The sequence below is a fragment of the Cyanistes caeruleus genome, chromosome 1 (assembly GCF_971803275.1).
Source record: "Cyanistes caeruleus chromosome 1, bCyaCae1.hap1.1, whole genome shotgun sequence".
NCBI lineage: Eukaryota > Metazoa > Chordata > Aves > Passeriformes > Paridae > Cyanistes > Cyanistes caeruleus.
Genome location: NC_141701.1, coordinates 122,426,744 through 122,451,955, shown reverse-complemented (window position 1 = coordinate 122,451,955; position 25,212 = coordinate 122,426,744). Strand labels below are relative to the sequence as shown.

The 25,212-nt window shown below is 39.1% G+C and overlaps 1 protein-coding gene across 26 annotated transcripts in view; it reads left to right on the top strand.

Moving 5' to 3' along the window:
* HDAC9 (histone deacetylase 9) overlaps positions 1-19,398 on the top strand; it is a 452,700-nt gene extending 433,302 nt beyond the window's left edge. For 25 of the 26 annotated variants that reach the window (XM_086854892.1, XM_086854888.1, XM_086854879.1 and 22 more), the window contains 3 exons: positions 3,613-3,697; positions 8,704-8,857; positions 17,925-19,398. In XM_086854892.1, coding sequence (XP_086711018.1) covers positions 3,613-3,697; positions 8,704-8,857; positions 17,925-17,964 — 279 coding nt within the window. In that variant the 3' untranslated portion in view covers positions 17,965-19,398. Of the gene's footprint in view, positions 1-3,612; positions 3,698-3,983; positions 4,034-5,162; positions 8,858-17,924 lie in introns of all 26 variants that reach the window. The other variant, XR_015277469.1, reaches the window with a different exon arrangement.
* The last annotated feature ends 5,814 nt before the right edge of the window (positions 19,399-25,212 follow it).

Sequence of the window (25,212 nt, the reverse complement as noted above, 5' to 3'; positions counted from 1 at the left end):
CCTCCTCCCCTTCCTCTGCTTCTGGCAGACTCTCCATCCTCCTTACCTTCTGCTTACACTTGCCTCATTTGTCAGTAATCTCTAACTGCACTCTGCAACATTCTTCAGTGAAGCTGATCTTGGTACTTTAAAACACGACAGTGATAAAGACAACACGGATATTGCTAGAATTTTCAGCTCAATACAGACTGCTGTAGTTTCAGATTCTCTCCACATTCCCAAGGATCAATTCAGATCCCTTTCTGGGCACATGAAATTTCCATCATTAATTCCTTCTTCAAACATTTGTTGATATGCCTCTGGCAGATTTTGGCATACCAAGTGATTTTTTTTCCCCATTTACATTGTTTTTCCTATTTTGAAAATGATTAGTGGACTCAGTTTCTACATTAATCTTCTACTTAGGACACAAAAGCCTAATTCAGCCATGTAAAAGCTTTGAAAATGTGACCCTTTGTGTCTGGTCCAAACTGTCTCTCCAGTGGTTTGGTTATTTCTGCAGACTTGAACTGTTCTGAACAATTTCTTTCCTGATGGTGTATTTCCAGTGCTCCTTTCAGCTTCTTCTCTGTTCTCCAGATTTAATAGACTTCATGATCTGAATGCCAGCAAGTGTAGGGGGGAAGGTGATGGTGCCATGTATGCCAGGTGTAGAGTAATTTCTTTTGTTCAGAACTCAGTCTAACTGCTGATATTTTCCAGGGACACTTCTGTGTCTATACAGTTGTACGCAAACAGTGGATAACTGCCAGAAAAATCCTCCTTTTGAATGCAGACAGTCTCATTTCAAAGGATATAGAAATAGCTGCCATAACCCACTGGCTTTATTTCTGCAGTGATTTCTTAATGGAACCTTATTCTGGGCTATGCAGGATATGTGATGTAATGAACTCACTTGTGGAGCCTGATAAAATTTCCCTGATATGAAAGAGGGTCTGAGGTCTGTTGGGCTGTACTTAAGAATGAGGAGACAGAAAGGCTTAGGAACCTGCCTCAGCCAAGCTTGGGATGTAAAATAAAATTTTTAGGAAAAAAAAGAGTTAAGGAAATGATCAAACATGCCCATTATACTCTCATCACCTACATCTGTTAGTAGTGCTAACAGATGGAGTAACGATTGGGATAGGTGTTGGATGTTTTACCCTTTTTCTTCTTTTAAGGATTCATCAGCTTATGCTGATTTCTAAAAACATATCTGTCATTTCTAAATATTCACCTGATATGTCTACATATTCAAATGCAGCCTACTTGTTTTTTAAAAAAAAAATCTGTACTGATAAATAAAGAGGTGGTTTTGATATATTAGAGAAAATCAAATATTTTGTGTTTTGTCTCTTGCAAAAATCCAACTTTAAGGAGGGCAACAAAATATCCACCTTCTAATATAAAATCTCCTCTAACTGTCTCTACATTGGTTCTTGCCATCTTAATAATTAGTACAAAGGATCTGCATATAATTAGTACAAAAGGTCTGCCTAAAGAATCTTCTACTTAAAGGGCAAACCAAGACACAGCTCTCATGCATTGCAGTCTGCCAATTCCATACCTTTTACTAATATCCCTACTGCTATGGAGCTCCAGGCTCTGTTTCAGGGAAGTGAATTGGTCATCAAAGCCTCAGGAATTAGGAACTGATGAAACAGAACCTTAAACTCTTACTCTTTGGTGCCCCTTATGCATTCCTGCACCCAGCATGACCAAACAGAACTTCAGGATTTTCTGTTCTTCCTGGCCAAATGATAGATTACTTCAAACAGAAAATGACTAGTGATAAAGCAAATGCTATTTATCTGCATAACTCAAGCTGTGGATTATTAAGGTTATTACATGGATTATTGTTCTAAAATCTGTAAAGCTTGGTATGTTTCTTGGCATTTTTGTAAAAATGCAGTTTCCCCCCAGGCACCTGAAGGAGTTACCAAATAGATCCACCTATGAAGATGATAAAGTAGATGGGGTTCAAGGATTGCAAAGTGTCTGAAATATTATTTGCATTGTAACTGCTGTCTTTGTGCTAATCCACCATACCTACAGGATAGGAACAATCTTTGTTTGCACTTTGACCTCTTGGCTAACCAAGTAGCACTGGGACCCAGTCAGGTCCAACCAGAACTTCTCTGCACAGTTGATCACTGAGCAGATTTATGCTATTTGAAAACAAAACATAGTGCTATTGTTTCTAGCCAGAAGAAAATCTTCCAGCTGCAATCCCATTTGGGCTTCTAAGGAAATAATGACATGAACAGCCCTATTCATTTTAGTAACCAAGACTCCAAAGGACTGGTGATTTTTGCAAAGTCTTTATCGCTGACAGACATTCACTGCTGATTATAGTGGCAGGATCCCAGAAGTTTTGGGATTTGTAGCTGAGCTTGCTTAAAATAGCACCACCGAGGGAGTATCCACACTGCAGTTTCTTCCCACTATGTATGCTTGGATCAAAGTCGATTTTATCTAGCTGGTGAGTAGCGATGCAGCGGTAGCAACCTGGAGGACAGTATATGATGGCTACTGAACTATTAACTTCACAAAGGAAGCTCCTTGGGTGGGCTTCCCAAGTTTAAAATAGATGCAGGCATACTTAAGAAAGGAGTTTTGTCTGCAGTACAGATGTCTCCTGTCAATGGTGGTTGAACTTCCTTAGCTTTAGACAGGAGAGATTGGTGTTGAGATAGCTCTTTTTTGTCCACCTTGACACAGTTGCTACTCCTGGGGACGCAAGCCTGCACACCCAGCCATGGCAGTTTATGTGGGGAAGCAGAAAAATTTCATGATTCTTCACCTAGTTCAGGGAGAATATAGTTATTACAGTACAAGGAGAAACATTTAGCCCAATCATTTTTTTTACTCTTTTTTTCCTAGGAGAAAATGTGTGGAGGGTGGACAAAAAGGCACATGTGGGTGACATTCAAAATACAGTTTATTTTTTATGTTTATCCACTGCAGAGCAAAAATAACTATGCAGTAACTGAACACTTCTTTCTGCTAGTGCAGGCCTACTCAAAGAATACTCCATTAAGATTAGGAAATTAAAATGCAGCTGATTCTGTAAAAAACTTACTTAGGGAAATTTACTGCTAATCTGCATAACCATTTTTTTACTTACTACTTTATTTGAAGTTAATGTTAAGCTAGTAAAAGCAGCTGTGTTTTATGGTTTTCCCCTATAAACCTTAAAATGTATTAAGATGGTTAGATGAAATAACATCAGAAAAATAAAGATAATAGAGCACACACTTTGGTTCCAGTGCAGCTTCAGCAAGGTTTTGTTTGGAGTGCCCAGCTGCATATACAGACACAGTGGAATTTGGTTTGTGAGGAACCTACAAAAATTACACAAATAACTAGCATTTTTTAATGAATAATACACAGACATGCACCTGCTTCAGAGACTCCATAGATTAGTCTTGCAGCCAATAGAAAAGCCCCTTGGAATTCAATTACATGGCTGGAAAACAGAAAACAAAATCATGACTATACATTTAGAACTGATACCAGCAACATATTAACCAGTTCTTGGGCTGAGCTTTTCCTGAGGATTAGATTGTTTCAGTTTGTTTTATGTCCCTGTGGCTTATTGACTATTTATATTATTCTATTCTATTCTTTCAGCTGGAACCTCTCCCGGAAGATATTGTGCACCAAATCCCCAATATGAATGCAATAGCTTCTTTAAAAAAGACCACTGAAATTCAAAGTATGTTTCTCAGCTTGAGTTGGTGGGATAATGGGTTTGGGGTTGTTTTTTATTATTAATTAATGTCATAGACATTATTGTTTCAGAGAAAAGAGTGGGAAAATGTTTTATGTGTAAATTTGCATGGTGTGTCTAATATATCTATATCTATATCTATCTATATGTATACGATTTTTTTTTCTTCAATATTTTTTTGTCTGCCAAGTATTTAGCCTTGAGAAAGTAACCCATTAAAATTATTTAAACATTTCTGATTCCTGAATATTCCCAAATTTTTTCATTCCAGAGCAGCTTGGATGAAATAGATGTTTATCAGTGAGGGACAGGAACAGACAGGTAAATTAGAGCTCTAACAAACAGTTTGTTCAGATTCTGTTTCTGCAGCCCTTTACAAGGTACTCACTTTGAGATTCACAGGAGCTTGAGATAAAGCTAAAAAGCTCCTCATGGGCACTGATCCATGGAGCAGTGCTAAAAATTACATTATTTTATTGTTTCTGAGACAGGGGGGTACATTATTACTTCGTGTTCTCTGACCCTTGAATACCCAGATGCTTTAGGGCATTTTCTCACTGAAGAACTTTGTGCCATCAATTGCTTTAATCCAACTGAGCACACATCCCTTAAATTCTCTAATCTTCTGGTCTCTGCCATTTTACTGAGCCAGTGGGAGCTTCCTGACTTGTACTGTTTGCTTTAGAATAACAAATGAATAACAAATGTTTTCCTTCATTTGAGATGAACCACAAATGGTTGGGATTCATCTACATAAAATAAATGCAGGTTTTAAAAGGGACACCATGCCCAGTTCACTGTTCATACAGTGTTTCTCCATCTGCTTTTAGCTGCAAAGTGACAAAGAAAATTCATTGTAGATGTATAACTCATCATGCATGTCCAGTAGACATATATATATGAGAAGTTCTAATTAAATAATCTGTATATGATATATTCCAATAAGTCCTTTGTGCTGAGTGGTACGTTCTTGGATAGTTCATGAGATAAAATTCCCTGTTAATAATCTGCTAATGATCTGGAGGGAGTCAGCAGGTTTAGGAGATTCATGTACTGTGCAAGATAAAACAGATTTGCAAATGGTAATAAGGGCAGAATGCTACACAGACCACAGACACAAGGAAAAGAGATTAAATTATGTTTGAAATAAAACATGTATGTAATTAAAAATGGATGTGAAACCAAAAAAAGGGTGAATTGAGAAACAGACGAACAGAAGAGTAGGAATACACAGAAATGATGGCTGTTGAGAGAGAAGGTGTGGATTTAGGAACAAATATGTAGTGTAAATCTGAGGACATAGTCCAGAGATCTGCAGAATGGCTTAATTTTGCCACAGCTAGATTTCAGCTGAACTGGTACAGTCATGCAGTCCAGTGGGCTGTTCTGAAACCTTAGTCAGGCTGTTCAGAGTTTGGACTTACACACAACATTCTGCCTTTTCTTGCAGCTACCTGAAAATTTATATTTACTTCACTTTGTCTGGAGAGAGACCAGGTATTAGAAAGGAATATGCTTGGATGACAGAAAGGAGCCCTGATGAAGTTCAGTGAAGCTTTGTGATGCATATTTAGATCTAAAAGAATCAAGTACCTGGTCAATACTTAAGAGAGTTAGGCAAGTTGCAGAGCATTAGGCTGTTGATTAACACCCCAAGAGGTACTGAGAAAGCTTGATTTGTTTGAATCATTGCACTGCCTTTGGATATTGGGTTTGTATTTCTCTGTGCTTTTGCAAAACCTTGAAGCTACAATACTTCGAAACTAAGAGACCAATTTTTTTTTTCTAACTAGAATAGAAGTTCTATAAATGTTTTGTATTGACAGTGATCCAAAGCTCCTTTGAAAATGTAATATATTTGGAATTAGTATTTTCCACACCCATGTAATAGGCTATTTCTGAGCAATCCTGTTCAACAGCAGAATACCAACCCCAAACATTGTTTTTCAAGCAAGCCATGGTACAGCATGTGCAAATCTATGAAAGGCAATTACAAATGCCTATAGGACTTAGAGAAACATTCCCTTTTATTATTTCCTGGTAATAGTCAGTGCTCACACAAATCTTTGAGGGAGGCTTAAGCACATTTTCATGCTGAAAGCCAAAGCATACCTAGAAGACTGATTTTGTTTCATTGGTGTTTTCTTGCGATCCATGATTGCTCAAGTTTTGTATGAATGAAACCAGAAGTATGCTTCATTCTTTCCCTTGAGCTCCACCAAGTTCTTCTCAATGAATGTAACAGCACTGGTAACATTTCACATTCCAGTAGGGCACAGTAGAAATGTCATGAAATGTTTCATGAACATAGAAATGTTTCAAAGATTGGAGTGGTTTGAGGCCAATGCTTTTTGACTTCTTTTAATTATCAATCCACAACATACCTCCTAACAAAGCTCCTCTGCAGCTGCGTGCTGTGATTGCCTCCCCATTCCGTAAGTTTTGCCTGCAAATCCTTTGGCTGAACACACATTCAAGGCCTGTATGTTTTATGTACAGCAAATAAATGTTGTCCTGGATAAAAAGAAGCTTGCAAAGCTCTTCTGCTTACCCAAGGTATTTGTAAAGTACAGTTTTCCAGTTTTAAAGAAAAACCTATCATTGTTTTTTTCACAGGCATCACAGAGCCCTCTTTGCATGAGGTACCTGCTGCTACCTGGATGCTATTTCTAATTGTGACTGCTTAAACATTTCCCCCCACAAACCACAAACACACTGCCACGTAGTTCCTTTCTCCAGGACCCTCCAGTGCAGTATATGGGCTGCCACCTGCCTCCTGGCCTGACTCTGCTCTCCCTGTCACTGAAGCCCCTCTCATAACACAACTCTCAAACAAAGAACACCACCAATCGCTTGGGAGTGAAGGGCAGTTAAATGGGCACCGAGAGCCCACTAATATGCTCAAATTGGCCCTGAGTTTTAATGTTACAAGAAAGTCAGGATTCAGGGGGCAGCTGGTGTGCAAGCCTGTGTGTGAATGAATGAATGTGATGTAGAAATCCTCACTGATGCTGTTTTATTGTTGCTGCAGGAGAGCAACACAGTGGTAGCTGGGTACTAATATTTTATTTTATGAATAAAAGCCCTTGAAAACTCCAACAGTGAACATGGGTTCATTTCTTTTATAGGCAAGAGGGGGTATTATTCCCATGCCAACAGATTTGATTTTTCTTGCACATCTGTTTCTGCAACAAAAACCCCACCCACTCTGTGAACATTTAGCTCATAAATTATAGGGTTTGAATTGGGTGTATATTGCAAAGCCTGACTTTTGCACATAGGATCTGTGAGAACATTTTGGAATGCTCATATAACTTTTTTGTTTGTTTTTAGTGTATTTTTTAATGAATAGAGAATATGGTCTCTGAGCACAGTAATAATAGAGAATATTTTTGTCTTGTTTTTATAAAATTTGCCAGGCTCCAATCATTGAGCCTACTGTTATGTGCATAACTTTTTAGCTCTGTCTTTCATGTTTTTGGAGCAAAGCCAACCTCCTAACACTTAATCTCAACTTTGTAGGATACTTAATACACTTTACATTTTATCCCCAGAAGGTCCCCGTTATTTAAAGATTCTGCTAACTACTCAAACGTGCACACTATTAGAGTTCAAAGAAACACTCTGGCCATGCTCACTGGTTGTTCTTTTAGATTGACTTGGGCTTTCATCTTGCAGTGATGTTTTTGAATAAAGACATTTTCAGACTTTATTGACAGCTGTTTTCTCACTGGAGGGAAAAGTTCATCCTTCCAAAAGCCTGAAACAGTGTTGAGAGCTGTGTTACCAAAGAGGGAGTTTTCAGCAGCCTTTCTGCAGCACAGGCAGCACCACTGCTGGCCTGGCCTCCCAGCTGTCAAAGCCTCCAGCTACCCTCTGGATAAGCACCTCAACTCAGCCTGCTGCCCAGCTGCCAAAATCCTCCTTTTAGTCCTTGGAAAGGTCCCCTGCTTGATCCCCTCTCTTTCACAGCTGTTGAAACCCGCTGTCTAATTCCCAGATAAGTACCCTGATCCAACCTCAGCAGCAGCTGCTGAAAGCTTCTTGCTAAACTCTGAGTAAGCTCTGGTCCAGAGCTCCCAGACTTCCCAAAGCTCCTAATTCCCAGGTGTCATCCACCTGGCAATTAGTGAGTGCTCAGTGTTTTACTGGACTATTAAGAAAAATTTATGTAAATTCATACTTGTTATGTGGTTTCCAATAATTAAACTATTTCTTAATAGCTGTGCAGTAGCAGACAATTTTATATGTTTAGGATGAGTCACCTGCTGTTATTTTTTGCATTGCTTGATGAGCTTCTTCCGTTTTGCAGGCAGAAATCTGAAAGTACTCATGCTTTTAATCCACTGCTGTATTTTTACATAGCAGACCAGGAATCCAGGTATCCCTTATGATACCTGGCAGCTTTCCAGCAACAGCCAGTTCATATATGAAAGTTTTAACTAAATTATTGTTCTAGTATACGCCCTGAGGTTGGAGGAGAAAGAACATCCAGGACTAACAAACCTGATTGTTCTGGCAACACCACTTCAGTCTGAGCTGGCATTTCTGACTTCTTTCCTTTTCAAGACAGTGCTGTGTGAGCACTTTGTACAACAATGTACATTTTTCTACATTTTGCTGTCTCTGCATCAACTGTGTGGCATATCAGAGCTTCTAGTTATTAACCCTGCTCTGAACTCCCATCACCTTGTGTAGATAAAGCCAAGAGCCTTCCTGACAATCTGTGTTCATTAGTCTGTGTGTTACTCCTTCAGTTTATTACCTTCTGGGGAAGGGTGTGACACGGCTCTTGGAATGAAAGCACTTTCCAACTTGGCATTCTTAGGTTCAGAAACAGAGCTCTTCACTGCAGTCTGAAATTTCAACTGTACTGCTTACACCACAGTGATTTTAAATTATAATCACTCAGTGTTGAACTAAGTGATTACTGTTCTTGTACCACCATGCTAGCTAAAATTCCCATAAATTATTATGTGTGTTTTCCTTAGGCAAGTACTGGAAGTCAGTGGAGCCATACTCTGTGCCAGTGGATTGTGCTCTGGCCGAGTCTCAGAAGCAAGAGAGGGAGGAGACAGAAACAGTATCTGCTATGGCCTCTCTTTCAGTGGATGTTGAGCAGTGTATTCCTCAGGAAGGCAGCAGGTAAGTGCATGAAATTATTACAGAGAGCAAGGCTTTCACTCCAGCCAACTGAAATGAAGAAGAAAGGAAGACTAAGGGTTGTTTCAAAATTATCTGCTTATTGAGATACCTGGAATTTTTCTTCCCTGGGTTTCAGTTCTCTCACTTAACACTGGAAGCAGAGATATTTTATGGTAACAATTATTTGAGTTTGGTGTCTTTCTTTCTGTCATAAAGTCCATGACTAGTACAAGAACCTTATTTTCTTCCCATGTCTAATTCTTGCTACAGCATAAAAAGTGCAATATCCATATGAGATAAATAGACATGGTCAAGTGTAATCAACCATATTCTTCTCATTAGAGAAGAGCTTTTCAAATCTTTTTTAGTTTTAATTTGCTAGGAAGGCGTTCAGCAAACAGCAAGATTAATTTAATAAGGATGGACTTAAATAATTATTAAGTGATACTAGACAGGCATTAAAAGTTCCTTCCCTGGAAGAAATGTGAACAGTGCCAGTATAAAACTTAAAGTAATCCTGACCAGGATTAGGGCCAACATTTTCTATGTGCTAAGATGGAGGTACACCAGCAAAGAATGAGAATTCTGTTTTTTCAGCGTGTCGTCTGCTTTTTACATTAGTGAAGATTGCTTTCAACTGCCAAATTAAGAAAATGATGCATTAAATGCTGATGTGTGTTTTGCCAATTACACGTGAAAAAAACTCAGTAGCCACTGAATATTGTGTCATCTATAATCAGAAAAGCCACTCCAGAAGTTTTTGGAGTTTTCTAATTTTTTTTTGTTTTAAGGACAAACTTTCCTGGTCTTTGCCAGTAGAGAAAGACTCAAAATGTAGTGGAACCACTTGGGTTCCATTATACACAAAAAACAGGGGAGGGAGGAGGGAAGATGAAAAAAAGCCTTATAAGGAGACTCATCAGCTCATCAGGCTGTGGAAAGACAGTAGAGAAAAGAGGGAGCTGTGCATAGGGACAGCAGTGGCGGGAGTGGAGCCAGAAAGATCCATGGCTCCTACGTTGTGACTGCTTCTTAGCTGGTTCATTTCTTTCCTCCTGTGTTGTGTCTTTTAATCAGAACTGAACTGATAGGCGCCCAGGGGACTAGTGCAATGCTCAGAGCTATGGATGTGTTTGGCACAACAGTGGCAACACTCATCTGTCAAAGAACTGAGGCATGGCTCAAAGGGACACACAGGGAGTAGAGCTAGCTAGTAAAGTTCACAGTATTATCATAATTACCTTTCCAATTGTACTTACATTTTAATGTGCCATGGCTATTCTTGTGCTAGGATTATTGCAGACAGCTTCATCAAAGCTTAGAAGAATCTATGATGAACACAAAATGTGTTTTAGATTTGTGACTGTGCTAATCAGTGCTCAGCTAAGGCATAATGTAGTTTTTCATATAAGTTTCTGACAGTTACAAGACACTTCTGCTAGCTAGGGACAGAAAAATTCCCACTTGTGTGTGCATAGCTCTGAAATATAAATAATTTTACTTAAATTATTGGAAATACTGCAGTCAAGCAAATTAAAGCTATAAATTGTATGGAAAAGGGCATGGTTAATTTTGTATATTTTTACATTGCTAAGAATAACCAAAAATTTTATTTGTTATGTGCCTACACTCAAAACTACAACTACCAAGAGCAACTGCTACTCCTACTCCTACTCCTTTGAATAACACTGCACTTAATTTTTGTGCTTATTACCTACCAACTGATAACCTATGACAGTTTCTACCCATTCTGAAAACAGAATTTCAGGGTGGTGCTGAGAAACATGGGAAAAAAATGGATGTACTGAAATGTACACAAGTGGAATTCATGTGGCTTCCAGATTCATTACACTTCATCAATTTTGGACTCTTGTAGGGATGAATCCATTGTGATGAATTGTTCTGTGGAAAAATGACTTCGTTTGGAATATCTTCTGTGGTGCTGCAGACTTTTGTTAGCAGCACAAAAAAAAAAGCCTACGCACGCATGCGTCCTGAAATCTCTTCCTACATTTTTAGCTCTCAAAGAAGTCACATGAAGCCAAGTTGCCATCAGAGAGTGACAGAACTAGCAAAATTCTGTCCCACTGGATCAAAATTGATAGGTTTTCTGAGGCTTCTGAGCATCATTTTCTTTATTTTCTTCCCGATGAATGTAAGGAACAATATGGAATCAGAAATGATCTCTCTGAAGCGGTCCCCCTGAGAGCTGGATTTTGAAGATCCTCAGCTGTGGGGAGACCTGAGAAAACCTGCCTGCACTTTGAGTGTGAATGAAAATCCATCATGGAATGTCTGGGGAGTGAGTCTGTGCACATTGCGTGCCTAGGGTTGTGTATAATTTACTTCATTTCACATAAGCACGCCATCTGTCTCAGAGGTACATACCAACACAAACAGCGGCAATGTAGAGACGGGTTCAGCTTTGCTATTTCATTTTTTAATGCGTGTAATAAAGAACCATGCATGCAATGCCCCTTCTCCAGCCACTTCCTGTGGCAAACAGAGGGCAGCAGGGATGTGAGGAGTCGTGTGGGGTCTCAAGTTCTGTTAGAAGGTGTGCCCTTCCTCCTATTGCTATAGAGGGGACACCTTCCAAAGACCTGCTGCAAGCTTTTGCATTGAGTGTTCATTTGGGAAAGTTGTTTGCCACAGGTAGGGTGGGAGCAGAACAGGAAGCACCGTAGCTGATGGGGCAGCCTGAAGGGTTCCTTCATTACACCAGGAGTCATTTTGCTTCCTCTTAATTCCCACCACGGTCAGCCAGGCTGATAGTTCTGGCCTGCAACTCCAAGCCTGTTTCACTGATTCAATGGAAGAGATCCTGTCGACTTCAGCTCTGGATAGTCAGGCCTCCAGATGAAGAGCAGCAGCAAGAGTCTCTTTGCGGGAAACTCTGGCCAGTTATGTTGGAGGATATATTGGTGTTGGAGTGAGATGACTCATTTTAAACTCAGATTTTGGGTAAAGCAGCTCTTTTCCTGGCCAACTCATATCTGACTCATTTACCACTGATGGATAAAATGCTCCTGGCTAAAGCCCATATTAAGTATTTTTATTTCTTTCTTCTCTCTTTCTTTCTTTTCTTCAAGTGACAGTGCCGATTATTTTTTTACTTGATTTTCTCTGGCAGGGTGAAGAAAATGAAGAAAAACGTGAAAAGCTGCTACGCTTTCGGTGTTTTATTTTACCAAAGCGTAACTCTGCATTTTAAGATCCAATTGAATCTTGATTATAGACTTTGGAAGAGTACAGCCATAGAAAAAAAAGAGTTTGTGTATAGGAGAGGAAACATGTATGGTGCTAATGGGGATTTGAAGAGAGATGCAATTAAAGGAACAGGCATGCCCTATAAAACATTTCTAACTACCAGAACTTTTGTGTGTTGATAACTCTTCCCTGTGTGAGATACAGATTTAGCTGATTAGAATTTTGCTTTGGCCAGACATCTGTTTCAGAAATCGTGCTGTGAAAATATTCAGTATGCTGCTGTCCCTGATACCTTGGAGCTTCTGTATGTTTCTTCTTAAAATGGAAAAAGAAAAGGGTGTGGAGGGAGATATCTTGCACTTACTATTTTTACAGGAAGCAGTAAATCTTGAGAATGACATTTATCAGAATTTGACTTATTTGACTTGATCTATGGCTCTGGTTCATCTGAGCATAGATTTTACTCAAATGGAAATGAAAACAAAGTATAATTTTTACTCTTAGTGTTACAGAGCTACCAGTTGCAGTTTCAATCAAATTGCAAATGAGAGCAAATGTGTGAATCATGGGGTACAGCTAGCTGCCATTTAGGGTCACTTGCCATATTTGTCTATTAATTCATAAAGCTCCACTTGGCATTTCACTGTTTGGATATCTGCCTCTGCTGTGCTGAGTACACAGCACATACCTTGCCATACCCCACAGGGCTTACAATCCCCTTCAGGCTCAGGAGCTGCAGGACAGCTTTCTCAGGTCAGCCTGCACCCACCTGCACCCTTGTCTTGCCCACCTTCTTCTCATCCTTGGTGGTGGGTACATAAGGAGGAGAACCAGGAGAAGACTGGGTTGAAAACCTGGTGAGTTGATAAATCCCAACTGCTGTGTCCAACCCACCCTGTGTAAAAGCCTCGAGGATACATACACAGGTGTAAACTTTTCAAAACCTTTTTGAACCAGTTTATGCCTCTGGCACTTGGGTAGTGAATCCCACAGCCTCATCAGGCATCACTCTGTTTTTACTTATTAACCAATAAAATCACTGGGAAAGCCCTAGGTCTTGTATTGTGAGAAAGAAAACCACCTCTTTTCTTAGTCATAATCTTTGATCCATTTCTGGTTTTAAAGGCTGGAGTTTCTCAAGACTCTGTATTCCTTCTGCTATGAAAATAATTTCTTACCTTTGATGATTTTTGCTCCTCTCTGTGCTTTTTGTAGTTTCTTTGAGATGGAATAAAAGCTGCATGCAGGACTCCAGGTGCTGGGCACATTGTGAATTTGCACAGGAGTTAATACTGGAGATGTTTTGTTTCTGTGGCTTTCTGCTCCTCTGCCATTAACTCTAAGCTCTCAGTCATAGCCATCACTGTTAAAACAGTTAAAGCTGTCCTCCCACGTTTTGTGTTTTCTGTATTTATGTTTTTTGCCTTGTTCTCCATACAGAAATGCTGTTATGGGTCTTACAGCTGAGTAGTATGGGCAATTTGGCATCATCAGCAAACATTATCACCTAAATCTATTTGTAGACTGCCTAGTCTTTTGGACTAGGAGAATTCCTCCATGGTGAAAATTCACCGATATTATTATGCGTATCCTGCTTCTGATGTATTGTTAATCTGTGAAAGGACCTTCTCCCAACAGCCTAGGTTCTTCTGAGCACTTGGATAAAATTGTTGGAAGACCTTCTTTGCAGAGGGAAATCACTTGATCCCTCTTCCCTAACTTCCTTCATAAACTTCTAGTAAATTTGAAAGGATTGCCATCTTTTGTAAGTGTTAAGACCTGACTCTTACCCAAATGACTGTTACCTAAATGCTTACTAATTCCATCAGTGATTGTAGCTGCTTTCAATTTTGCCATACAGGCTTACTGTACCTCCTGTGGTTTCCAAAAGGGGAACTGCTTTTCTTGCCTTCTCTACCTCTTGCTGAGTTAAGCTGTAGAATATGCTCAATATCTATTCCTTTAACAACATCCTAATCGTATTTCCCTGGAACTTAGCAGACAAAAATCATCTGCTCTTAGAAATTTGGCAATGTTTGGTGTATCTGTTCTAGCACTGATTCAGTTTAGGATAGTTCATCTGCAAGTAATAAAATCTCACTGACACTTCTCTAGTGAACCCAGATATAAATAGTTCATTTTGCTTTTGTGGTCTACCTTCCTTGATGCTCCTTTTATGCTTTGATCATTTCCTCTGATGTATTTTGAAAGATCTTTTTATTATTAGCTTTTATGCCTTTAATATGTTGCTCTTCAGACTTTCCTTTAGTTTGCTTCATTGGGAGTTTGCATTTAACTTGCCAGAGTTTATATTTTATTTAATTTACCTTGTTTGGATATTACTTCCTCTTTTGAGAGTATACACGGAGTTATCTTATTCTGCTCTTAAACTAGAATGGCTTTTACTTTTAGTTCCTTTCTCTTTGATCCATACTAAGTCCATTTTTACTAGGATATACACTTACTCAGGATGTCTTATATAATGTCTTTAGACACTCCCCAAATCACCTTCATGATATAGAAATGTACCTCTTTTTCCCTAGCTCTTTGCTACCAGAGGATCACTTTTCAATTACAACGATCTTCCCTGGGACAGATGAGTTAAATTAAGAACAGATTATGGCATAAAACAGCCATACCATGCCAGAAAAAATCTATCTTTTGTTCAGCAGTTTCTACCTTGGAATCATACTTTGAATTTTTATTTTTGTGTGTGTGATACTGTAGCTAAGAGGAATCACTGTAATTCTCATTTGAAAAATAAGGTAAGACAAACATTTTCTTTTTTTTTGCGTGATGTACTGAGTTTATCTACATTCCTAAATACTACCTTTTTTAAAATTGTAGATATTAATTACTTTTAAAAATTTTCCCATAAATAATATTTATTCTCAATAGCCACAAAACAATATTTAAAATTCACGTGTTTTGCCAGATTTTATCCATGTGGTAGGATTTTTGCCTCATCTATTTTTTTTTTTTTTGGAAGGTTTAAGCAGCATCATTTTGTTTAGCGTCAACTGCAAGGAGATTATTTCGTTCAGAATTCTACATATAGAGAGCTAAAGATGAGCACTCTTCACAGCACACCTAAGTAAAGTGAATGCAGGAGGGCTCAGCTCCTAGGAGTCCTAGGAGTTTAAATGAGCCACAGTGAAGCCTTAGAGAAAAATCACAGTTGTGGTTCTATAACCATGACAATCTCAACTGGTGTCCTTCTGAATTTGCTGACTGCATGGAAATGGTTTAGATCAGACCTGAGCTCACAGCTGCAGCTCAAGGAACTGCTCAGAGCATACAGTATGGGGTGGGGGGTTCTGCCTGTTTTATGTTTTTATGCCAACTTCCCGTCAGCTACAGGAAGACTGACTGAACTGACGTAACTCACAGTGACAAAGCTGAAGTAACACAAATTTGGCCTGTCAGACTCTGCCCCCTGGATTTTTCTTTTGACAGCTTTTGATTTTGTCAGAATGGGTATATATTGATTCTCTGTTCAGTGCTATGGGGCTTAAAATGTTTTTCTCTCTGTCCTTTGGCTCCAAAACAGTACTGATTCTCTCACAAAACTCTAGCCTGAGCTGTTATCTCATAAAAATGAATGTTCTTAATGGTAAACCATTGGATAAATCCAGTGACTTCTCTGACACTAATAAAATGAAGTTAAAGCATACACATAAGTCTTCAAAAGGAGACTGTGAGAGTACCCACACTGTGAGACAACAGCTGGATTGCCATGGTGCACTAACCTTATCTCCCTTTCCTAAAAAGAACCTTGCATCTGGCACTTACATATAAAAATTATTATTATTGGTGCTTATGCTCTGGCTGGTGAGGAATGTTGGCCTGTTTTTGGAATATACTGGAGTATAATATATTAGAATATAGCACTCAAGATCACCTCAAAAGCACCTTTGTCAGTGAAAAATTTCCCAGTGAAAGAAGTCCTAAATAAGTTCCTCAATTGTACTATGTTCATGAGAGTGTCAGTCCCAGAAGTCAAACACATGTGTACAGACTGGTGCCTGTACTGCTTTCCTAGGTTCTTATGAATAGTCCAAACCCCTGCTCTCACTTCCAGAGCTTCATTCCTTCCTGATCTGCCAATCACCACCTGAAATCTATTGACCCATATTGTTTCTCATTTGCAGAACCTAAAAATTGAACTGTCATCTGCTTCCAAATTATCTTCTTTCCAGACAGAGCCACCAGGTTCTGGATGTTTAACAAGGGCTTACTGACCCTCTGTGTTATGCCAGAGGACTTTCAGGTCTCCCACAAGTGGCTGGAGAAGGTGGAAGTGTGTGGTCAGCACAACAGCAGCCCACACTGTCAGAATGAATTCCTCACCTGGTGTGGGATCCTTTGTTACACCTGAGGGCCTCAGCAGCAGGCAGAGCTCCACCTCGCCCTGGCTGCTACTGCGTGCTCTGCTGCAAGGGGGGAAAAGAGGCAGTGCAAGGGGGCTTCACCTCATTCCTCAGCAATGAGAGCCACAGTGGTTACTGCACATAAGAAACATCCTCCACCATGTGGTGAGAAACTAAGTATTTTAGATTTATAGATTAATCATCTTTTAGAGTCAATACCTTTTGGAAAGTGATTAGTCTGAGAAACATCATCTTTTTCACGTGTCATTCACCTGACATGTTTTTCAACATACTATCAGTGATCACTCGAAATCATAAAGGAATAACCTGTATAAAACAATTTAAAGATATACTGCTGATATTTTCATTGGGAAAGACCTTAATAAATTCCAGATTCAGTTAAAATTCTCTGGCTTCCTTGCTGAATAAACTATCAAAGGCCAAGCAAGCCCCCATTAATTACTTTTTTTCCATGGGATCTCATGAATTTATAAAATTATACTTTCTGAGGCATGTTTTGCTGAAGTTATTACACAGGCTTACAAGAATTAACTGGTAAACATCTCGTTTATTAATTTACATTTACATTTCTCCCCTGATTTCAAAATTGCTTGAGGTTACTATTTTAAAGTATTTCTTAAGGCTGACGACTGAGCTAAAAAATGGTTTCTGTCCAAATTCTTTGGCCTTCAATAGTGAGGTCTCTCCATGATCTCAGAAGCTTCCCATTTTATAATTGCCATCACATTCCTCAGGTGCAGTAACTTGTCAGATACGAGGAATTGCAAGACTTGACATCAATTCAGCGTTTGTGTCTTCATCATTTTCTTATTGGTAGTCTTAGAGAGTTCTTCTTGCCTAAGCTGATAACTTCCCAGAGGTTATCATATAAAAGGTATTATATATATATATATATAATCTGATTTGATATAATTAACAGATACTTTTTCTTCGATAGCAATCTGCTGATCAGGTTCAGGATTTAGTCTCAAAAGTTGCAGGCAGGCAATATGCTTATGAAAACACAAAATCAAAAACTAGGAGTCTGGAGAAGAACCTCAGAGGGAGCACTACTTGGCTACTAGTGAACTATTTTGCTTTAATGGTGTGGGCCAGCTTGAAAAAAAATAAATGCATGTATTTTTAGTTGCAAAAGCTTGTAAAATAAAAGTATCACAGCTATTTTTTTCATTAAATTATTTGATGCTGTTGACACAAAGCATGTACATTTCTGGACAAAATGTTATAAAATATTCTGACATATTTTAATATAAACAGGAACATTTTCGGTGATTGCTTGGATCTAAAATGTTTTTCCACTTGACATTTGTTTATACTTCCTAGGAAAGAAACTCTATTTATGGATAGCTGAATAACACAAATAAACATCTGAGAGAGCTGAAAAATCAGCTTTGATTATGCATGAAAATCTACAATGTCATTGTGTACTCTTGTGCCGTATTCTGATTGCCTGTTTATTTTTACAGAGCTGCTGGTGAGCCCATGGAAGAAGAGCCAGCCTTGTGAAGTGCCAAGTCCTCCCTGATATTTCCTGTGGGTGACATCATTGTGTATTCCCCAAAGCACCCTCAGACATGTCTTGTCTGCTTCTTGGGTGGCACAGATCAGATGGAGCATAAACACTGGGCACAAAACTCGGAATAGCAGCTTCACTTGTTCTTTGGATGGACTTGAAAGAGCCCGAAAGATTCCTTAAATGTAACCGCCACAATTCTAGAGTTACAGTAAAATGGACTTGGGGGAAAGAGCCTAGAGCATGCTTTTTTAATGCTGTTTGACCCACTCACCAACACAAATTGTGAAATAGAGTATTGCAAAATTCTACATGATAGATTATAGATATAAGAATTGCAACAGCCAGCAACATACTCTGTGAACTCCGTGAATCACTTTCTGACACTTTTTACTGGATAATTTTTTTCATACTGTGTTAAATTGTTAATAGAATTTGTTTTCTTTGCTCTGTGTAATGAAGAAAAAAAAACAAAAAACAAACCCACCCTTATTTTACGTGCCATTTTTTAACCTCCTGCAATGAATTCTTAGCTGAATAAGTGAAAAGTGTTCAAATTATGATGAGGGATTTTAGCTAAAGGGAAAGCACTTCTTATTGTACTATAAATCCCCTGAAGTACTGTGCTTGGTGGTGCTTTATTTTCTTTTCACTATTCCTGGCCATCCCTCCCCATTTCATGTAATCTTTTCTATTATAAAAACACATTCACGATTCTCTAAAACGATCTTTTGCCTTTAAGAAAATGTGCTGTACCCTCTGTAGTTGACAGTAGCGCTCACCATATGTGCAGCAGAGATCAAGTATGGGTAGTTTTTCAAACGTGTTTTTAGTTTGTTCTGAAATGTTTCTGCGTTCTGACTCCAAAGCAGCGACCTTCAGTAACTGCGTGCAGCTCATTTGAAGCTCAGGTGTTTCTGTGGAGGTTGTGTGGGAGTGTTTTTTACAGGTCGTGATGTGAATACGAACTGATTCTTTTATGTAGTCCTGCACCAAGAGAACTGATGTTGCTTAAGAAGCTTCAAAGGGTTTAGGCTTTATTTTAGATCCCCGAAGTGCAGCAAGATCTCCCTGCAATGTGACTTTAGCTGTTTAATTCCATGTTTGAGAACGTAACATAGAGTTGTGCCTTTAGATGAAAATGAACGCTTAAACTGTTACACGTGTTGCCTTACTGTCAGAGAGAGAGAGAGAGATGGGGCATGTATGTAAGAGTACTTCAAATGAACAAAACTCTGCTACAGTAACTTTTATTTTGTTTACAACTTTCTCACCTAATGAACCCCAGGAGATACCTTGAAGTATTCAGCTTGCAGTATTTGATAGCTTGCTCGGCTTTTAAAAGCAAGCAATGTTCTTTTTTTATGTATTTTCCAAATTCAAAAAAAAAAAAAAAAAAAAAAAGGATATATATTAAAGCCATAAGTGAAGACTGTCATGCTTTTTATTCTGAAATCTGAAAGGAACCTTAATTAAAACAAGATTTTGGGGAAGGCCATGATATGAAAGATATGGAACAATATGGTTTCAGTTATAGGCAGACTCAAACCTGTAAATCAAAGATGAAAGATTTCACTCAAATAGAATTATATAATTCTCTTTTGTTATGCAGTCAGACTATATCTTTCATGCATTTGGGTTTGTTTACGATTAGCATTTTAATTTTAAAGACTTTTATTACTTATACCAAAGCTCTCCACGACAAGTTAGAAATCTGAGGCATGCTTTGAAAAGGGAAATCTAAAAAAAGGGATGTCATTTCCTATAATGTGAAGTAAACTTTTATTCTGAAAGGTTTACTCTGAAATGAATGTATGCCCCTCAGAAAGGGAAATAAAATTCTGGCCCTCAGAAAGTGAAATAAAATTCTACCCCCCATTTACAAGCCGAAACCATGCTCGTTTTAGTAATGCAAGGAGTCCCAGCAGGCTAAATTAACTCCTGGTGTAAGCCACCTTGCCTGACTCTGGGCTGTTCTGAAGGGGTTGTTCACATGACTAAAGCAATCAGGAGCTCCTCCTGCATTTTCAGCAGACTCCTGATGGCAATCTTACTTGCCATTTACTGTGATTTTGTTATGGTCATCAGAGAAATTTCCCTTCAAGGAAACCCAGGGCTGTAGCTGATGAGTTGGGTAATTTGTAGAGCTTTTCACATCTTGAAATCATGGCTGCAAAATTTTAATTGAGTGAATGGTAACATCATTTTAAAATTAACCCTAAAATCTGTTTGTGTCCTTAGATTGTATGAACTTGTATATGAATTGCAACCTGAAATATGAGTTACAAGCTTTTCCAATCAAAGTCTGTCTTCTGGGGTGCAAATCAGCTAAAGCTGCCTTTTTTAGCTGGGAATGCTTTTAAAGTGCCAGAATAATTTGAATTAAACCACATTATAAACTCACACTTACACATTTGTACAGATGCAGTCCCAGGAAGATATCTAGACATGCCGTTGGTTGAAGTTAGGATCGTTTGGATAAACAAGTGTGCTAATAAACTGCACACAGATTGTGTCCAGAACTCTGTTCTGACTGAAGTCAACAGCAAACTCCTCTTTGATTTGATGATGGGAGATGGATCAGGCCCTGCTTTTCTTTACTCCTTTAAGTCAAGAGCACCATTGCTTTTTGATTATGTCATTCCAAGGCATCTTACGGCCCTCTGGGAAATGATTGAGTCTTATGGTGAATGTCAACACTTCCTTCAAAGCAGACCTGGGCTTTCTGAGAGGGCAGTTTCACTTGCTGCTGTTTTCTTCTCACAGTATTTTTTATTACCGTCAATAGCTCCCCATGGACTGGAGTTAAAATATCTTCCAGCAATTTTAGTCATAGTTCTAGGGAAATATTCACATAGACACTCTTAAAAATGCCCAGTTTAAACTGGATTCGACAACAGTTTGCAAGAATTTCAGAAGGATGCATGAATTGTGTGTTTCAAATGTAAAAATTCAGATTTCTGAAGAGACATCAAAGTCTCATGTGTCCCACAGACCTTTCCCACTAGTCCATAGAGATTGACACGTCTGAAAATTCAATCCCAGATATTTCAAGTTTGCTGCCAAAATACCTATGTCTGAGCTTAGATTGCATCTAAAACTGAGCTGAAATGCATAAACAAGATGGGATAAGGCTGGTTTCAGTGTGTGATTCCATGGGGAAGGTGGAGCTGAGGAGGTGGCAGGGAGCTCTTGGAGCCAGGGGACCCTCTGGTGCTGGTGGTACGAGGGCTGAAGGCAGGCAGAAGGACAGCCTCCCCCCCAGGCTGCCACTGCCATTGGCAGCAAATCTTTGCCTTATGGGGGAATCCTGAGTTAATTTGTGCTCTGCTCCTGTGCTGGTCAGCAATGACCAGAAAGAGATGCCTCAGCAGCAAGTCCCACTAATGTGCTTGCTCCCATTCATTTTCTTCTTTAGCATCAGGAACTAAGTATTAAGCTCAGTGGAGCTTTTCTTGTATTACTATGCTTTTCTAGTACCTTTCTTGTATTTTTAGGTCCTTCAGTTCATAGTACAAACTGAAAACTAAAAAGAGATGTGACTCAAGAGATCAAGAAAAGAATGATTTTTATCCAGCTTAAGGTTCTTATGTAGATTGGAGTAAGAACAGTGATGAACAGCAAATCTCAGAACTGCTGAAACCTTCTTGAGTGTCTTGCACTTCATTTTTGGACTCTGTGGAGGAATTGTGTATATGCTCATTTGGTTTTAATATAATTTGCAGCTTGATTATATGATCTCTTTTCAGGCAACGTTTCTAGTGGGTAATCAAAGTTCATGGGAATTTTGCCAGTGTAAAGATGACAGAATTATTCCCTTTGTTTAATCATGTACCTTCCTAATTTTCTTTCAGTGCAAATGAAGCAACTAATTCCAAGCAACTAAATCTAAGAAAAGTAAAATCATTAAGCTATCTTAAATAAACATCATAAAAGAAACAGAAAATGTTATGCAAATAAAGATGGCTAAGCCTTTGCTTTGCAAAAAAAAGTCAACAACTTGCTGCAGGCTGAATATAAGTGGCAAAACAATCCCCTCTCTAGAGTATGTGGTATTTTAGTTGGTGTCTTATCTAAGTGCAGCCTCTCTGAAAAGCGGAGAGTCATAACCAGAAATGAAATATTAGAAAGGTTTTTCTGTAGCCAACACCAGAGGTCTTGTAGAGCACAAGAATGTAGAGACTGACTAATTTTTGTAGACAGACAGCAGGACACTTTCGGGGCAATGTGTCTGGGACGAAGAATTAGAGGGAACTTTTCCAAAGGAGCTGATGGCTGTAAAACAACTAACTCCTATTAGCTTGCAGGGGCAAGGAAGTTCTCAGCAAGCATTTATTCTTTGGGAAATGCTGCTCCTTCACACCAGCATGCCCACACTCATGCAGATGTGAACCTGGCTGGGCTATTTTCTCTCCTAAGCAGTAGCAGCAGCAGCTTGCCCAAGAAGTTCTCAACCTGCAGCAGACACTTCATAACATGACTGATAGGGGAATTAATTTTTTTTTTTCTCAGTAGTGGCCTTTCCAGAAGCATACAGTGCATGGTTGTTTTATTTTTAAAGGTCACAATAGGGCTTTGTGAACCATTGTACTTTTTTTTTTTTTTTTTTACAGACTCCATATGGAAGTAAAACGGAATATGTACCTGGGGAGGGGGGATGTGGTGTGTGGAACCTGCCAGAAAAGAACCTCTTTTAAATCAAGTTTCTGCTACTTGCTTTTCATCCTGGATTTGAAGAAGTTTGGGTTCTAAATTTAAGATCTTTCTTTGTCATGTCACTTGCTTTGTTTCTGTACCTGTAATTTAATTCACCCTTGTAACACATAGAAAACCATCTGAAAGAAGTCTGTTTTCTGACAGATTCCCCTGCCCTTGGTGTGGGAATGAGAATCGCTTATCTTTGTCACTTCTCGCAGCGATTAAATGTTTCATTTTTGTAACAGATCCAAACTGCAGCAGTATTTTAACAGTACTATTTAGCTGGCTGTCTGCTGACTGTTAAAAAAAGAAATTGTGAAACTTACATTCCTCTCTAACCTCAAAAGAAACCCATTTTGATTTTAACAATGTCATTTTTTCACTTGATCCGAAAGGGTTTTGTCCCATGAGATCTTGTTACTAGCTCAGTTCTAATCATTTGTGTATCACACACTACAGAAAGTGAAGACCAAAAAGGATGGATGTTCCAGGAACTCTCAGTTATGTCTCTTCTGCACAATCCTTCATCCTGCTCCAGTGCCATGCTCTGTGTTTCAGCATGTTAGCATAGATTACAGCAAAATAGAAATCATTCTGCGCCATCAAAGGTGCTCTTCTTTGGATGTCAATTAGTGCACTGTGAGTTGGGCTGTCATTTGTAAGGGCTGTGATTTATGACAGACATGTTTCTGTGGGGATGGTCTAAAGACAAGTGATGCATGCAAGCAGTGGCACTGGTACTGTGTGGTCAGAGGGATTCTGTACCAAGATCTCCACACATTCTCCCTTTTGGTGGTACACCTGCATGGCCAGAGGCACATTTGCAATAGCAGAGCTGTAGGATGTCCTGATTCAAAGACCTCTTAAATCCCTCTTTTAACAGCCTTTGGGTAATATTTGAGAGGCAGCTAGAGGAGGCACCCGAACTCTGCACTCAGCCACATGAAACTGTACAAAAAGCCCAGGTAAAAGGTTTGAGCTTGCCCACACATACCTTTTTCTGGTAGAGAGTGCCAGTTCTGCTCCTAAAAGAGTCTGCCTGAGAGAAAATTGCCTCTTCTGGATCTATTGTACTGGCCCCATGAGCACGTATGTGTCATGTGTTAAGGGAACAGGTTCATACTCATGTCTCTTGCTGCTTAGTTTACCGCTATTTTAAATTTTATGATTGGCTTAATATTCCAAGTTAGAATGCAGTAGGAAAGCATAAAGCAATACCTGGTGAAGTCATAACTGAGGCTTTCAAAGCAAGCTTACTGCCATGGGTTTTTACAAGACCAACTTTTTGGTCTAGGGATACACAGCTGAAATGTCTATTTTTTCCTTGGGAAATTGATGTTGCTATCTGTTTCCATGATAAAAAACAGTCCTTTTGCTCAGAGCTCTGAAAGTTTTTCTGTAATTTGTCTTTCCAGGCAGAGCAGATTCTAAGGGATAAAGCATCAGTGGGACTGACCCAAAGGGCAACATTTTTAAAGGTCAATAGTAATATTTCCATAAGAGTAAAAGGAACCATTGTTACTATTCCTGATACATTTTTGTATCTGCAAGTATCCAATGAGTAATGTTAAGTAATATTGTGCTCCAGAACTTTGTTGATTATAGATATATGAGCATTGGATTGGCGTGAATTAGTCTTCAACCAAGTTGTTAAAATCCCTTTTGTTTTGTGTTTTGTATAATTCTTTGGCTATAGTCTTGTCCTAGTGTCAATAAAAGCTATTTGAAGTAAGCTCGTTCAATACTCTGAGGAGTTTTTTTTTGCCTGTTTTACTTTTTAATCAGTGCAAAAAAGTGGAGCTTTGAACATACCACCCTGGTTGGATCATAGGATTCTGACTGTTAAAATATAAAGGGGGAAGTATGGTGAAGCTGGAGTGCATAAAAAAGGAACCACAAATGTTAATGTAAAAGTAATGTTACATAGCAGGCTAAAACACACACAGAGCAGAGCATTGCAGAGCTCCGGCTCTAACACCAAGCTCATATTCTATAGTTCCTTTGGCTCATTGTCCTGAGGCGTTGCAGAACACATAATTCTCCTCCCAGTGAAGCAATTTAAATAGTACATGCAGTGTTTTGAAAGCTGCAAGGCCCTACTTTGTGGGCGGTGGGGAATACCCAGCACTCTGCAGCAATGCTCTGGGCCGCGGTATTGCTCCGGCACTGCTGCCGTAAAACTCAGAGTTGTTACCTTGATAGAACAGACCTGTTTTGAGAAAGGCACCCACAAAAGCAGGGGAGTGAGGAAGGAGTGTGTTTGCTGTGAGCACATTTTGATCACTTGCACATTGTCAAAAGTAGCTCGCAGATTGAAATTGCTTCTGTGTGTGGACCTTCGCGCACCTGAGCTTGGAAACGGAGCAGAGAGGAGGGTAGCTGGGAAGTACAGGCTCTTTGTTTGCACATGGAAACCCCTACCTCCTGGCATGTATCCAGTGCTGCTCCAGAAGGGGATTAAAACCAAAGTGAAGCAAAACAGCATCCTATAATTTTAGCTTTTTTTCATTCTTCAGAATAACACATCTTTTTCTCTCCTGGGT